The sequence below is a fragment of the Brachyhypopomus gauderio genome, chromosome 20 (assembly GCF_052324685.1).
Source record: "Brachyhypopomus gauderio isolate BG-103 chromosome 20, BGAUD_0.2, whole genome shotgun sequence".
Taxonomy (NCBI): Eukaryota; Metazoa; Chordata; class Actinopteri; order Gymnotiformes; family Hypopomidae; genus Brachyhypopomus; species Brachyhypopomus gauderio.
Window position 1 is genome coordinate 8,413,558 of NC_135230.1, and position 17,878 is coordinate 8,431,435.

Here is a 17,878-nt window from a genome sequence, read left to right on the forward strand (position 1 = left end):
TTTGATACAGGAGGAAGTCGGTCTCACGAGCACTAATCCCGGGCCTCCTTCAGGGGCCGAGTGCTTTTTATTGCTCTCAGGACCCTCTCGGAGGGTTAAGACTCCAGGAAAAAGACTCCTGGCCCCTAGCCAGCACAAATGTCCATTACAGATTAAATAGTCTCTTTTTGAAAAGAATTTTCTGTTATCAACTGAAGTAATGGTGGAAATAACTGTTGTGGGTCTACATGTAGGAAGTCATTTTCCAGACTCAAGGCCTAATCCTCATTGGCATTTTGTTTTGTTTGTTTTGAAGATGGTCAATACTTCATGAAAGGAAGAGCAGCAGTGTAGTTTTCTGTGTACTAGATTATTTTAAGTCTACTAAAATGATATGTGGTCAGTCATCCAACTCTCATTTGATTTCCAAAGAGTAAAGTGTTGAAACCATTTCTCATTATCTCTTTACTAGAGATTTCTCATCTTTATTTCCAAACTCAGCTCTCCTCTCCTTACTCACATCCTCAGACAACAGTGCACCTGTTAGCCCACTGGGACAGAGGAAAGCGTGAAGTGAGCGTGTCATAAAGCCTCGTGTCATGTCATCACACGTAGCCGTGACCTCAATAAACGTTTCCGGGCGATGCGGCTTCCAGGCCTGCCCGGTAGAAACGCGGTGAGACGCTATAAGCCTCACATCTGCTTTACGACTGTGCGCCGTGGCCACAAAATGACACGGCATTTGATTTTGAACGGAGGCTGTCTGTGTGGACTGGGACGTGCTGAAGCAAATGCCACACGCTGCCCGGGTCCCATGCCAGGCCATGGTTGCTAAATTGCATCTTTGGTTATACGATATCTTTCTCCGACGGTCCGGGTTCCTTGCGACAGCTGCCCATGGAGCGGTTGACAGGAGGGGCGGGGCCTCATGAGAGGCTAAGCCAAACAGGCGAGAACTACGGGATAAGTGACAGACGGAGGCTGTGTTACCGGGCGATAAGGGTCAGGAACATCTGAGCATGTCCAGACCTGCGGCTGATCGTCCAGTGACCCGGCACGCCCGCCGGGTCTCAATTATCTTAGAGCGTGAGGAGTGGGTTAGAACGGTGGGCCGCGGATGGCGTGGGGGTTTGGGCGGCGAGCCGGCGGACACCGAGCATCGTTGGCTCTGGAGAGAGAGGAGACGAAGGAGATGGCACACAGCCTGGCTTTGATTTGGAGGAAAGAGTTGATTCGTCTACAGTGGAGCCTTGAGTCCCGCTGTCTTGCCTTTGAATTGAGATCATGACAACTTCTACTAGCTCTGATAATTAGGCTGTTCATGTTCATCTAACGTGCAAATTCAAGAAATGCATGTTAGTTGAGCTCTTCAGTAGCGTTGCTGAGATGACACTCAGAGGCAGAGATGGTGCTGGTGGAGGAGGAGATGGTGCTGGTGAAGGAGGAGATGGTGCTGGTGGAGGCAGAAATGGTGCTAGTGGAAGCAGAGATGGTGCTGGTGGAGGAGGAGATGGTGCTGGTAGAGGCAGAGATGGTGCTGGTGGAGGCAGAAATGGTGCTAGTGGAAGCAGAGATGGTGCTGGTGGAGGAGGAGATGGTGCTGGTGGAGGAGGAGATGGTGCTGGTGGAGGAGGAGATGGTGCTGGTGGAAGCAGAGATGGTGCTGGTGGAGGAGGAGATGGTGCTGGTGGAGGAGGAGATGGTGCTGGTGGAGGAAGAGGGTGCTGGTGGAGGAGGAGATGGTGCTGGTGGAGGGAGAGGGTGCTGGTGGAGGCAGAGATGGTGCTGGTGGAGGAAGAGGGTGCTGGTGGAGGCAGAGATGGTGCTGGTGGAGGAAGAGATGGTGCTGGTGGAGGAGGAGATGGTGCTGGTGGAGGAGGAGATGGTGCTGGTGGAGGCAGAGGGTGCTGGTGGAGGAGGAGATGGTGCTGGTGGAGGAGGAGATGGTGCTGGTGGAGGCAGAGATGGTGCTAGTGGAGGAAGAGGGTGCTGGTGGAGGCAGAGATGGTGCTGGTAGAGGAAGAGATGGTGCTGGTGGAGGCAGAGATGGTGCTGGTGGAGGAAGAGGGTGCTGGTTTTCACTCATAGCACAGCTGAGCAGGAGGTCAGCATGCGGTTGTCTTCTGATAGGCTCAAATCAAATCCAAGGAAGACAATGGCAGAGTGGACAAGTCCGTCCTATACAGCAGGAAGCGCCGAACGCAGCAGAAAACACAGAACACAGAACACAAAAGCAAACAAGGAACCCACAAACTCAACACCGGAGAAACTTGTGCATCAAAAGCATAAAAAGCACGTATGTAACAAAACGGGGGAACGGGGACGGCATGTTAGCTTCAGCCCTGCATGCTCTCCTGCCTCTCACCTTCTTCCTCAACACACACTGAATCCCAGAACCTACAACCCCCAGCAGATCTGGTTCCTCAGAGTGGCATGGACAGGCAGCTCCGATCTGAACACTTCACTTTAAGAGAGACCCAGAGGTAAATTTACGCACTTCCTGACATCACCTGTAATACCTGTTCTTCAGTTCGACAGCAAAACCTGCCTTCTCCACATCTGCTTTTCATCTATACTAAAATTATTGGCTTGATTAATACTTGTATCATTCTAATTTACAAATTTTAATTATGTCTTGAATCAAACTTTGGTGAAAGACAGTATGTAAACTGGGGATCGATTTTTATGTCAAACTGGCATTCAAAATGTATCGCCAGTCTTTATAAATAAACAAATGAACAAGTTAATCCACATTACTTTCAAGACAAAATCACTGCTGGTTGTCCTTTCTGTCCAGCCAGGGTCTTTAATGACATTTGTCTTCATTTCCATTGTTTGCTGACTACTTTTCGAGAGCTCCCATCTCCACGAGGAGAGGCGACGTTGGTGCCGTATTCTTAAGCCTCGCTTTTCCCGTTATTTCTGTTTGCCTGTATATTTATGTTCAGGAAATCAGCTATAGTCTGAAACAAAAGATTCTTTTTTGCAAGGACATGACTATGGTGCCATTTGTTTTTCAATTTGAGGAGAAAAAAAATGAAGAAAAATAAAATAAAAAGGTTTTCTAACGAGAGAAGTCTTTGGTTCCACCGTGTGCATTTTTAGTGAAAGAGTTCTAAAGACCAGCTGCATAAGCAATTATGTTAAACCTTTAAAATAAATCACTGAAACAATATCGCTCTTTTATTGTATTATTTTGCAACGGCTGTGTAATATTTCACTATAATATAATATATATAATATTTCACTATTCTTCGTGTTTAGACGAAAGGCATGTCCAGCACTTCCATGGATAGGCTGTCATCAGATATATTAACGAAAGTGTCCCTAGTAACAGCTCGATAACATCTATCATTGTTTGCACTCTGCAGAACACCTTGATGTCGAGCGCTGGTTTGAGGAGCTGTGCTGACTACAGACGGCTGCTGCTTTCAAACCATCCAATTAGGCACATTTTTAGCTCTCCAGCATCAGACCGAGTCTCTCTCCTTGTTTCTGTGCTTACTGCACGCGACACGCCGAAAGATGACCGAAATAGACTTGGGCGCCATGACGGTACCTCATGTGTGTGACAGCTAGTGTTGGGAGCGCAATTCATGGCGTTAACGTGAACTTCACTTTATCACCTTAACATTAATTACCAAGACTACCTTATATTACATTCTGAGCAAGAACCACGCTGGGCAAAAATACCTTTTTCACTTCCCACCTTTACTCTGCCAGTCACCAAGGTTTATCAATTTACAGTGTTTCATGTCCATACGGTTCTCTAGTAAAGCCCCGTGGATAATGTTGTCACGATCTAAAGTGACTTCGTCGTGTTTGTGCAGCTGTCAGCCTTCCGAGTAGCAATCTTAACGAGTTATGAGCCAAACGCTTTACAACAGCGAGGCCTCCCTCCAAACCAAGACCACTGAATCTCCCTGCCTGTGAAGACCACGCACCTTTCTTCTGACTCGTCAGCACGGCTGGATCAATAACACACATTAGGATAATATGGCAAAATCGCTAATGTTAGATTAACACCGTTGAACTGGTGTACAGTGTGCACGCGTAGTATAATAGCGTTCGGGGATGGGGATAATAACTTAAACCATGCATAAAACCCTGGCTGTCACGGAAACGAAATATGAAGCTCTTGCGTGCTCGTGTTCACGCACATCTTAACCCATAGCCTACTTGTAGAGTTTCAAGATGGAAGTAACAATGTGTAGTTATTAAAATAAAATCCTGCGGGGGTGTGATTGACGACTCTACAGCCTCTGGTCAGAGAGTGCGACGCCAGCGTGCAGTGGGAGCTGCGGAGAGACACGTTTCGTGGGCATCCTCGCGCGTATGCGCGTGCGCGCGGCACGTGTGTGTGTGTGTGTGTGTGTGTGTGTGTGTGTGTGTGTGTGTGTGTGTGTGTGTGTGTGTGTGTGTGTGTGTGTGTGTGTGTGTGCGTGCGTGCGAGAGCGCGCGGTGTCTGCTCCACGGCGTGAACGCAGTTGCCGGACCCCTCCGTGAGCTGCAGATGGAGTCGCCACCACACGCACACTTTTCCTTTCTCCCCGCACTAGTACATAAACAGTCGCAATGTTTAAATAAACACCCGGAGGCTTTATCCCTCCATTAATCCTCATTTACATTCACACAGCCATTAAGAACCGCGGCTTTTGTTAGGCGGTGCATCCGTACTGCCAGAAACACTTCCCGCACCTCTCTCCCACCATTATCCTCCGTAACAGTATTGCCTATTAACAAGAGGTCCCTTTTATCCACTCCATTGTGCGCTTCACATCTATGTCTCGCACGCTAAGATGGTGGGGGTGTGGAGGCTGGTCCGACAAAACTTCCACCACTGAATAACCTCCATTCACTGTGCACTGGTGGGAAAATTCAATTAAAGGTCGCAACAATAGCAGCGCGGCTTTGGAGTACTGAGGAGACAGGCGCGAGCTCTGCAGCTCGCCAGAGGTGAAGGTGACATGCTTGGTGAGTTCTTGTCACAGATCTGAACCGAGTATCTTGACTGTAGCTTATCCTGGACTGAGACACACTTAAAATAAACATGGTGTTTAAGCCGAGGGTTCAGTGACCTTGAATGTAGCCATACAGAAACATCAGCACCAACAAGACTGTCAGGGAGTCCACACTATATGGGCAGACAAACTGAAACATTTCAGGTAGTTGAGCTTCGTATGTGTATAGTTTATATGTCCATGGACAATGGAGATGTGGTATATGTCCTATGTTATAATCCCGCAGCAACAGCTAATTTGTTAGCAAAGTGTAGACAGGAGAAGTTATGGTGTGAACACTTGTCAGAGGTCAAACCCTTAAGCAATGGCAAGAAACTTCAAAAATACACAAAAGTAGAAACAAATGATGATATACTTGTTATTTGTAAATCATTGGACATTCACTTTACAACTGCGATCTTGCTAAGTGTTATAAAATATCTACTATTTAACAAAAGTGCCTTCACAGACCTACTCTATAGATACACGTTGTTGGGTGCTTTGGTTATTAAATTAGGCTACGTGTACAATTCAGTGTTAATTGGACTGATGTGAATATGTTACCCTAATGGACGACTGATTGATAACTAATCTAGAATGAACTGCAAGAATCCGGAGGTCGGACAGCACCTATAAAAAAGAGTCACCTCGCTCAGACAGCAGGAAATCAAGACACACATTTCTCGTTACCGCGTGTGATTCGGCTGCATTCACAAACAATAAATGCGATGTCGGTGGCGGAGACAGAATGTGCTGTACTTGTTCAATCGCAAATAAATCGCAGTGGGACGTACAGCACCAGCGCCCGAATCCGCGCGTCCCCTTCCCTGCACGCGCGTGCTGGCGCGCGCGCACGCTCGCTCGCGCACCTCTCACCTACACATAACAGCCTACGCTGGTCCAAATCTGCAGCGCTTGGTGTTAAAGTAAACCTGTCTCCTAATTTAAGCCGCACCTCGTCGGACTGACGGGATTAAAGTAACTCGATTACTCACGCTGCTGTTCTGGCCGGACCAGTGCACCATGGCTTGGTTATGAGAGGAGTCTCCGGTCAGGGCGAAGGTGGAGCTAGTAAGTTTCAGCTCTTCCAGACTGGTTCCGGCCGCTCTTGGGTTTGATACCGATGAATCTGGGCCGTTGTGCGCTTCCAGTGAGCTCCTGCGCACTCTGCGTTTGCTGGATTTATTGGGCGGTATAAGAGTGTAGCGGTGCGCTCCCCGTGCCCCCGTGTGTTCACGACCCTTCATTTTGGGCTTGTAAACTTTGCCATGGCTTATGGTGGACTCGAGTTGGCCGTGTGCCGTTGCGAACCCGCCGGTATTCCGTTTTCTCCTCGGTAGAGCATATTTCCCCTCGCCGGTCTCAACTGCGCAACCGGGCTCCCCGCGTCCAGTGACGGGCGAGTCTCCATTTACGGGAACTTCGCCTCCGGACCCTGTTGCGGAGTCGTGAATGTCCATCTTCAGCAGTAACTCATGCACACGCCACTTGTTCGTCTGCTGGCATGACCTGCAAGTTATATCTGCCTCGGTCACCGGCACGGAAGGCAGGAATAACAAAAACAAGGTGTAAAAAAACACACTGTGCCAAACTGGACAAAAACGTATCCGCTCCATCGCTGGTGAGCCGACGCAGACGCTCGCGGTGCAGTCCGTGTCTTCGCCTCCTCTCCTCTTCCTCCCTTGTACTTAACTGATGCGTTGCAATCGAACTGTTCTCACAAGTTGCGCGGGTGCACCGTCGCCTGCTCGCTTGTGAAAAGTGCGTCTGGGCGAAGCGGTCCAAGTTGAAGGATTTCATCAAATGCAGCTCCGCGCGCGAGGGGAGGAGCTCGCGGAATGGCGCGCGGAGAAGAGAAGTAGACGTTTCTTTTTTTTTCCCTCACAATCCGTTTATTCGGAAAACCTGTTATGTTTCCGAGTGTTTCAAACGCATTTTGAGTGCAGGTAACATATTTATTTGAGTTAACTTATTTTGTAAGTTATGTAAGAACGATAAGCTGTCTGTGAAAGTGTCGAAAATTTGCATTTCGACTAGACTACAAAATTATTATGAGTGCACGTGAGCAGGATTTCATTAAGCGTTATTCATGAGTTAATGAATTACAAAATACCAGTGACATTTTACATTGAAGAGGGGGTAATTTAAAGTTATTTTTAAAAGACATTACACTTCTATAGGTGAAAATGGCATAGTGATTTCAGCTAATTTTAGGCTACTAAAATGTGAGCAATGTGAGCATTCGGAGACCTTTTTTGATCGATGATTGAATTACAAACACTTAAAGTTGACTTCTTTATGCTAATTCATAAAACTGTTGCCAAAATATTTTTAGATCCCAGGTATGTCCACCTTAAGAGACACTAATGAAGAGTAAACAAAACATAATTGTCCAGCTCAGATTTGCCTGTTTGTCTCGTCCTTCAGAGATTTTCACTTAAAAGGGAACATGTCCATGAGGGATTTCACTCACATGTCAATAATATGAGGAGTGAGGAAAGTTCACCTCTCTCTCTCACTCTCTCTCTCTTTCTATGAGTCTCTTGATCTGCCTCTCTGTTTAATTTCTCTTGACCAAATGATTATTTTTCATGACTACAACCGACGGTAAACAGAACAAAGATCTTTATGGCGTATTTTGGTGTAAGTGGAAAGCTATCTTAATTACTTGCTGTGAATCAAATTTTTCAAAAAAGGTTAACGATGTTGCATTATTTCAGTAAGCTATAGCACTGCACCAGCCTTGTGGTTTTAAAGCCATTAAATGTGACTAAATTGGAAAACTGTAAAAACATAAACAAATAGATCTATCAGCCTGAATTGACGTTTTTGTGTTCATTAATGTTTGGCAATGTCTTCAGTGAATGTTTACAAGATAGCATCAGTTGTTTGTTTGTGCTTGCACATGTGCATATGTAGGTTCTGTGAGAGGGTTACATATGACTGGTTCATTTAACTTTTCCTCTCTCTCCCCGTGCCAGTATGAGTTAAACCCCCTGACTTGTCATAGTAGAGGTGTTAAAATGATTAACAGCTACACAGGCCCAGACTCACAGAATTAAATAGATATATTGTATTGGATTAATGGTAATGCTATGGACAGGTCTCTGGAGCTACGGGCTCACTCATCATCCGCTCCGCCCACTCCAGCCACCCCCACCCTCACCGCTCTCCATAGACCAGCCTTAGGAAAATATCACAGCCTCTCTTCTCATCTCTCATTCATCCCTCGCCATTGACAGCTCGGATCCCCTATGCAGGACGCCGCTCTGTTAAAGAGCAATTTGCACCTATAGAGAAAATAGTCCACTGGGTTGGGTAGCCACGCAGTTGGGGCAGGGTGTGTCCTCAGTCGGGGGAGGGTGTGTCCTCAGCCGGCCGGCCTCCGCTCCCACCGCAGGTGGATTATCTCGGTTCCACTCCTTCTACACCGTGCCCCCATCTGATTTAAGGGGCTGAAGATGTCGTATCAAGCTGCTTGTCGAGGGCGATGTTAATTTCGCCACGTACAGTTGGTCCAGACTCATGTGCTGCATGTCTAACTGACACAGCCCGGGTATGTTGCAAATCACTTTGGTCGCTGCTGTAACGTGCTATTCTGAAGGGATACACCAATGAGCCATTGATTTTCTGGCTATTTAAAGCTTCAAGGATAAAACTCTGAATTGTTTCTTTCTTCTTCCAGTCCAAAACAGTATTCAGGTCCTCCTGTGAGCCAGGGTACACCTTTGATTCTTGACTATTCACCAACAGGTACTGCTCCATATGGGTTCATGACTTTTTTAGACTTGACACTACTCAAAGGTGTTTTTTTGTGTGTATTCTTTTTTTTTTCTTTGGTAACCTTCTGTGAGTTGAAAACTAAATGGGACACACCGGCCAAAAAGATCATGCTGACAAAATGAGTCAATTTCACATAGCAGCATTTGTGAAAAAGGCAATTACCGGCCACGCATTTGAGTGATGGCATGGGTTCTGCGAGAAGAAAAGGCAGTGTTTGAGACGCTCGTGGCGCTGAATTCCCCAGCCGCCTTTGCTGTTATGTTTCCCCAAGTCTAATTAGGCACAAGCATCAGTGAGAGAGGAGACAGACGTGTTGTCATCCTTGTTCCCACGGAAATGATCCAACCTCGCATCTTGGGAAGAGACGCAGGGATCATGAAAGAGAGGGAGGCAAATTGCGAGATGCAACACACACACACACACACACACACACACACACACACACACAACAAACACAAGGACAGGAATCCCTGGATTTGGAATACAGAGACTTCCTGTTGGCCAAGAGTGCAAAGAGAACTTTCTGGAAATGGAGTCTCAGATGCCCCGCCCCCATGGGTTCAAAAAGTGAATGTCCAAGTCCAAGCAGGCCACTCCAGGTTTTATTATTTTATTAAATTTGTGTAGCGCCTTTTCTAGTAACAACGGTGCGGCCACTGAGGGGGAAAAAAAACGATAAACTGACCTTTTTTGGGAAGCAATGGAAGGGGTTAAAACGGCAAAAGTAAAAAAGAGAAATTAAGAAGGTAGCAGGCCTTCAACAACTCATGGCTGAGACGCCTCTGCCTACGTTTATCTTTTTGTGTCTGTGGAACAGAGACGTCCATTGAATAGGGACGTTTCCTGTATGAAGTTTATTGGTATTCTCCCACCGCTGAGTTCACTGACTAGGTCAGAAACAATCAACGAGCTGTGTCTTATTCAGTAGAGCTCAAAAGACAAGCCCCCTCCCACACACACACCCCTCCACCCCGGCTAGAATATTCCCTTTCCTGCCGATTTCTGTGATGACAAAGCAACATCCGGGATCAGAGCCATTCACAGATATGTGTTAAAAGAGTGTGCTTCTATGAACACTGCAGATGAGTGAGCATTATTTCCCTCAGATTTGCTTGTTTGTATCCGTTACTGGTTTTAACTGAGTTTTAGAATTGGACTGCATGTTATTTCAGCAGTCGCATGTGCATTTAGCTTGCCGTGAGTAGGGTGGTTCACAGTGTACACATCCCTGAAGACAACATAACCCGGTGGGTGGGGAACTGGACATTTAGCCACTACCCATGTTACTGCCATCTTAAAGAGCTTTTAAAACATTGTAATCTGGGTTGTAGGATCCTGGGCAAACCCAACGCATGAAAAGTGAACTTGTTGCCTTAAATATTAATGGCTTTGAATGAGTCATAAATCCCTGCATAATGGAAAATTGTAAAGGTTGCCTTGATCAGTGATTCCAAAGCCTAATCCTGGTTTAAGTGCTTATTTTTGATCCCTAATGTCACGGTACAGTCCCTGGCTCCTCCCTTTGGGCGTGTCAGTGTGCGTGGGTACGTTTGTCTATGTCTACACTTATGAGGCTGTCCCTCATCACATAGCAATGTGCTACAATTGATGCTTGTTGTGGTATGTTTACTTAAGTGTGTGTCTGTTTACTTAAGTATGCTCATTGTCAGTTCTTGATTGACTACAGTAACGTTGTATCTGTGTTCATGTCCTTCTGTCTGGCGCTAAGCGCTATTGCTACTTATCTAATAAACTGCACGCTGCTCTGGTCTTGTCTTGCTCGTACGACCTAATCTGAGATCAAACCCTAGAGAGTGGCATTAGCGTACTAACTAAGAGTTTAGCCATCTCAAGGAAGCGAACGCTCCTAGTCCATTATGTTTTTAACGAGCTCGTCGCTCACGTGCCTTCCATCGCGCACGTGCCTTCCATCACAACGCTTCTCTGACGCTGTCCCTCTTATGCCCTTCTACCCACTTCCCCTTCATATGCAGCATTCATGGACAAACTGGGACCATTGTTTACCTACTTGGCGAGAGGTTTCCTCACTGGTTAATGGAAGAAGACGACCTGCCTCCCTAAGAGTAGTCCCTACGATCCCAGACAACACCATATGGCCTAAGCAATCAGGCACTGAAGAACACTCACTTCCTGCTTCACATCTGCTAGGAACTGTTACAAAATAAAAGGTTTCATAGGACCTTTATATAACTTTCCCCCAAAAGGAAGTGATTACAGCCCTCCACAATGGTTCTGCCTGCGCCTCTTTATCAATGTTGCCTTCATTTGCAGGTGTTATGGTTAGAATTTGGATGGAAGACACCAAAGTGGATCGACTTCTTCTGCCCGGGGACTTTTATTTTGTACTTTATTCATCTGTATCAGTGGCTCTGCGCATAATGTCCCCATACTCCTAATGCAAAGAAAAAAAGCGGGTCTGGATAAAAATAACACAGGAAATCTGCATTCTTCCTCGTTCCCTCAGACAATCCAATTTATTCTGAATGGTAGCAGGAGAAAGAGAGAGGGAGCATAATCACTCCACTCTACACACTTCTGAGCTTAGCCATGCTGTCATGAAGGACATATATTTAATTAATTTCAAGGTTTCACTTATGACACTGAAACATGTAATCAGATCAGTATTCCCTCATTAGCATTACATGGCAGTGAGCATATGCTGTCTTGCTGTTACACATAATTGAATTAACGAGACTTTGTGCTAACACTGGAGGACCAATTAGGACTGTTGGTCCAAATTTCTCTGTCATTACTGTATCTGCCCTCAGTGTATCATGGACAAGGTGCACACTGTTATGACACTGAGAAAATATTGTTGCATGAGCCACTTTCACCTCTGCGACTTCTGGAATCAAACACTAGAACCACTACAAGGTCATTTTTACCTCTGGCACGTTGTGGTATGCACATGGGTGTGTTAAAACTATACCGTCCTGTCACTCATGTGACTTTCGCTCAAACGGCACTTTTCCTCACCTCATGAATTATTCTAGTCCTAGAATTAAAAAATGGAGTAGAACTAAAAACCACCGAAAGGTCAAATGACCATCCCAATTTTGTGTAGCTACATTAATCCTCCAATAAGGAGTAGACTACGTGATAAAATAACAAAAGCATAAAAGTATCCTTGTGAAATACTTAATGTAAATACAGAACAGAGAAAGAGAGAGCAAAAGAAATAAAAAGAGAGTTATAAATGTTAGAAAAGAGCCATCACTGCTGCTAGAAACACGAACCAGACCCATACAGGGAAGGCTGGGGGGGGGTTCAGGAGGTTGGTCTGGACTTTGGAGTTCACTAATGTATCTGGTCCTGGTGTGATCACTCAAGAGATGATCATGGGCTGCTCAGATGGGGGAAGACGGGGATCAGAACAGGGCCGGGGTCAGAACAGGGCCAGGGTCAGAACAGGGCCAGGATCAGAACAGGGCCGTAGTCAGAACAGGGCCAGGGTCAGAACAGGGCTAGGGTCAGAACAGGGCTGGGGTCAGAACAGGGCCAGGGTCAGAACAGGGCTAGGGTCAGAACAGGGCCAGGGTCAGAACAGGGCCGGGGTCAGAACAGGCCTAGGGTCAGAACAGGGCCGTAGTCAGAACAGGGCTGGGGTCAGAACAGGGCCGGGGTCAGAACAGGGCTGGGGTCAGAACAGGGCCACTGTTGCACAGCCTGCGGCTGTGCCAAACCTCCCACCCTGGTGTTCACTGGTTCCCAAACACAGGCTGCTGCCTGTCACCATGGACCCCTTTCTGTTTAGTGAGCACAAGTTAAAAAGGTGTCAAATTGGGTAAAGCAGTAAAACTTGCAGCAATTCAATCATCTAGGGATACGAAAAGAGCAATCATGATCCAAACATCTAATGTTCACATTACCACTTGCTTTCACAGCCAATGGGACTGAGCGGGTAGGCAGTGTGCAACCATGTTATGATCTCTAGACCAATAAAAAACAAGTATGTAATTTTTTTTATCATCAATCACAAATTGAAAAACATCATGCACGATTAAAAGATCACTCAAAAATGAACATACTTTTTAAAAACAAAAAAATTTGCTAACTTGAAAATGGAAAATTTCAACCATCGTCTGCATTTTCTTGACACAAGTCATACCAAATGTTCAAATCTGCGAGAGGACCACGTCACAGCATGCAGGGTACGAATTACCACCTGCTGGTTCCAGAAGGTACTGCACCGTTGGCAGCTCTTGCAATAAATTCATGGACAAAACCCATCGCTGCCTTCCAAAGACAGTCGCTCAACCAGCAAGAAACTGATTGCTGAAATCACTGCTCTGGTTAGAGTCTTTCTCAGAGCGTTTAGTCAGCCCTGGTCTGAACCACCTCTCAGCCTATTCTCTACATGAGGTACCGTGTCCTCATTGTGAATGGGCTGTGGTTTTATTGAGCTCTAGGGCAATGCTGCCAAGATATTATTATACCTAATTCAGTCGCCACAGGGCCTCATATTTGCTGAGGCACTGGATCAGTTGTGTTAAAAACACCAAAACTCTGGAGTCCAGGACCAATTAAAAACGATGTGTAACTTACAATTACAGATATTCAACTTGGGTATTCAGATATTCAGCCTTCTAACATCAGGTCCCTTGGTCCTTCAGTGCATATAATGCATCCAGGACAATGTATCCGGGGCAGGCATCCAGCGTGCATGCATTACCATGTTCAGAGCTTCTGAAATACCAGCATGCGTATGCCCACAAATCCTCCAGCGACTCTGCAAATTTGAATATTGCATGAACCACAGCGCTGCACAATGCACCCATTCATGTCCTCTTAGAGAGGAACGATCCCACAAAGCCCAGCTCTCCTACCTCACCCACCACTTCAAACGTATGGAGATGCGAACGCTGGAAATCCACCTAATGCCACCGATTCTCTCGGCCCCGCCTCCACACCCCTTCTTTGTTACCATTTTTATTAGTCTCCAGTAAATGGGCTGGATTCATACATGTTTCATATTCTGCCTAGCAAGGCAACGCGAATGCATCACAACACCAGAAAGAGCCGCAAGCACACAAGAGCCATCTAGAACTGAATGTGATTTTTTTTTTTTAGATTTTATTCTATTTTAGATGTCTTTAGAAAGTCATCTCTGGCAGCGTCTATTGCACATGTCAAAAATCATTTCATAAGCATGTCAGAAATATGCAGTATGATTGTCTTGTGCATTCTTCCAAATTGTAGGCTTGGGGGTCTCCGTCGTGGTCCATCTGGAGTATAAAAATGAATGAGCACTTAAAATCCTTCACGCCAAAAGTAAAATATTCATATGCTAAGATGTGCTTTGCTTGGAACTACTGAATGAGGCTGACGTTATAAATAAAGAGGATGATTTTTGATATACCACATTGGAAGATGAAATCGTCTCACCTCAACAAACATGGCACCTAATGATCGTAGCTAAAATCTGCTTCAACTTTAAGACGTGAGCTGGCCACACTGTGAATTATTTTTTGAGCACTTTTGAGATTTTATGTTCGCTAGCCATCAGCATATTGAGTATTTGATCCAAGTCCATTAAAATAGACTGTGTAAGTGCCATGTATATTAATTGATTGACTCTTTTAAATTGTTATTTAGTTTTAATAGTCTTAAAATAACAAGAAGTCTTGTAGAAGAGACCAATATGTACAGTGGAATACACTCTGAATCATAGTGCCTAAATATGGGCCCGGTAAGAAGACATTACATAACCACCCTGACATCATGGTAGCAGCCAACTTTGGCATGCCACAGTAAAGTTGGCTCGTTGTTCAGTAAACATTAACACATTCACACTGTTGGCCTGGTTACTAAATACCAAAGTGAACACGTAAAAAACATTTCATGCAGTTTTTCAAATATTGTGAAACATTTCCCCCCCACACAATGGCTTTCAATGTTAACATCACAAGATGTGTAAAGATAATATGTCATTTACAGACAAGTTTGTGCTGGCTGGTGAGAGTTTCAGTTGTTTATTAATAAAAATGACATTCTTGCGTTAATGTCTGGCGAATATCGAACCCGGAGCCGACGTTGCCATGGTCTCTGGCATCCACTACCTCGTTTGGTTAAGATACCCTTCCATCCATTGACCTTTCGTACACCATAACATTTCAGATGGGACTCTTGAGGCAGCCCACCAAATCTCCACAAATTGCTACTCTGACATTTCACATTAGGGACACACTTTTGCAAACCATGTACCATGTAAAATGCAATCAAGGACTGACCCCCATTGTTTATTTATTGTGGTATGTATGTCAATAGCATCTGTGTTCCTTCTCCAATCTACCCCGGCCTAAGGCAGACATCTCCTTATCTACACTTCAGTCTCTGGCAATTTCAGCTTCTCTCTCCCTCTGTCTCTCTGTCTCTCTCTCTCTCTCTCTCTCTCTCTCTCTCTCACCCACCCACTCACTCACTCACTCACTCACTCACTCATTCACTCATTCACTGACTACAGCAGTGAGTAAACTGATCGCACTTGTGAATTAACTTTTGATTAAGGCAGACCTCTCCAAACCCCAAACCTCCTGCCCTGGCCCACATGTTCTAGACGGGAAAAAAAACAACAAAAAAAAACCCACATCAAATAAAGCGCGGGCTCCAAACTGACCCCCACATTTTAATTGGACACAGCAATTACGAGGAGAGCTGTAATGAACCCTTAGCGTTCCATCAGCGTCTCGTGGTCTCACCCCTGCGACCCCAAGAAAAGCCTTCAAACCCGACAATTGTGAGACGCATAATTGAATGTCTTTAAAGTGGCTGGCTGTTGTTCGGTCATAGCGTTGATAATATTCGCTGGAAATTTATTGCAAATGTCTTTTGCACAATTGCTCCTAAAGAATAGCCTTGCGCTCACCGCTGAGCATGTAACCGAGGCATACTGTTGAGTTTTCAAGCTGTTAATTACGTGAAAATAAAATCTGGATGCCACAGGCAGAATCACCATATTATTGCAATTATAATACTTGCATAATCAAAAGTTATCCTCAGCTCATTGCTGGAACCGAGGTACAATTAGATGAGTCTGTTCGTGGTTTGTCATTTGACCACATATGACGAAGGGTGTTTGTCAGCAGGCAGTTACATTTAATGAGGATAATGTGCTGCAAACATACAGGAATAATGTAGTCCATGTGAAATTATGATCTGTCTTCATTTTTTTTATTTGCAATACGTCTTACGACGAGGGAAAGTGGACGCTGCATTGATGGACGGTACATTTTCTCGAAGGCAGCAGTGTGAATACCTCATAGCTCCTTGGCAAACCATAACAGGTGTCCATACACGGGAGACAGCGATGAAAACAGGAACGCAGATCTAAGTCTAGCCTGCTGGAGTAAGTTCGACTCACTGTATCAACACTCTGACTGGGGGAATCTGACAGTGTTTCCAGTCACACTGAATGCATCTGTTTGAGAGACGGAGCTAAGATCTGTTAAGTGCATCTGCCGCTAGTTCAAGGCAACAAGTATAACACGGAGTCTCCAAACATGTGCTTGCAGATCCTTGTGGATATGACACAATGACACTTACAACAGACACAGGATCAGTACACCATCTGATCACTGTATTCATGCCCAGGTCTTCAGGGAAGGAGAAGAGCTTTTTTGTAGCCTTGCTGCCAAGGCCAGAACTAGATTATTCTACCTCCCTCGATTCATTATTGTGCAGTGTAATTACTAGACACGTTAATTTCTTGTTCCCCTAAATGAATACATCTTCAGTAGTACACAATGATTTATTATTCATCGCTGATGTTGTGTGCATGATGTGATTTTATAAATATGTATTCAAAAGCAGGCATATCCAGATCAGAAGAACAAAGCATTCTTTCTTTTTCCTTCCCGTTTGGTGTTTGAGGTTGTCTCTTTTTTAGGTTGTCTGCATTTTTTGTCGTTTGGTAATTTAGAAAACGAATGAAATATTTGGAGGCATGTTGCCATTTGTTATGCATTCTGTTTCCAATTTTAGCTTAAAGAACACAATGTATTTGTTGAAGCCAGTGGATTTTTTCCTGAGTTTGACTTCACTGTTGAGACGTTGAGGCGCTCAGAACTCGTCTCTTAGTGTTTATCAAAAGCAGGCAACCAATGTCAATACCGGGCGAACCTAACAGCTCGTTTAATTTAAGCACCGACATACGCGTATCAGATTCAGTCAGCCGTCCTGTTTGTTGCCGACTTCCGAAGCCTTCTGCTTTGCACAGTAATGAATCAGCCTAGGATATTTATGGCTTTGGACCCCTTAAAAGGAAGTAGATTTATAGCTAAGAATCATGGTTTAAGCTTGAACACTGTATTCACACTCTATGGCCTTCTAAGAGGCGTAAACTGTTCGGTGGCTGATTTGGTGTGGGTCACTCAGCCAGCAAGGTGAATCAGTGGTTCTCATCCTCTTCACTATGTGCCGCCATTTGGGGCCATTACCCAGGCATATGAGAAGGTAGATGTGAGACTGTAGCCTTCACATTTCTTTTTAATAATTATTACACTTTTCACCCACTGATGCAGAAATGTCCTTCATTAAAATGTGAATCTGCAGATATTTCTGGCTTTTTTTTTGAAGTGATATAAAAAGTGATACAAGGCTGGGATCCTTTTGTGTGTGTGTGTGTATGAAAACCATAACACAGAGGCACAAATTCTCAAATGCATAATGAAGGCCCAGAATTTTTCTATTATTTAAACATTGGTGGTTCATATCGGGCATTGGCTGACTATAAGATAAGTCAAGACACATTATTGATTCCAAGAGCAGCAATATAACATGCGGCAAAAGGCAACATCCGTCCTTACAAAATACTGTGAAATAGTCAAATCCTGTAAGCAGAAAGAAACTACACGACCTTTAAGTAATTGTAGAAACTGAATATAAAAACACTTTTGCAGTATGCATATTAATAGCATTCCAAAGACAACATGGAGGTGGTGTTAATAATAAAAAAAACCAGCGAGTGTAACTGTCAAGAAGGTGCTGAAGACTTGAAGTTCAGGAGTCGGTGTAGGTGAGGAAATGAACTGTCCATATTAGGCGGACAAGGAAAGGAGGCAGTCGGATATCTGGTGGAAAGTCCAACGGCTTAGTGT

General features: G+C 45.0%; 1 protein-coding gene across 2 annotated transcripts in view; it reads right to left on the reverse strand.

Annotated features, from left to right (window-relative positions):
- The window catches only part of sorcs1 (sortilin-related VPS10 domain containing receptor 1), a 149,466-nt gene extending 142,646 nt beyond the window's left edge, over window positions 1–6,820 (reverse strand). For both annotated transcript variants that reach the window (XR_013122592.1, XM_076982918.1), the window contains exon 1: window positions 5,975–6,820. Coding sequence is in view for 1 of the 2 variants with exons in the window: in XM_076982918.1 (XP_076839033.1) it covers window positions 5,975–6,595 (621 nt within the window). In the remaining variant the exon portion in view is untranslated. The remainder of the gene's footprint in view (window positions 1–5,974) is intronic.
- Window positions 6,821–17,878: the final 11,058 nt, after the last annotated feature.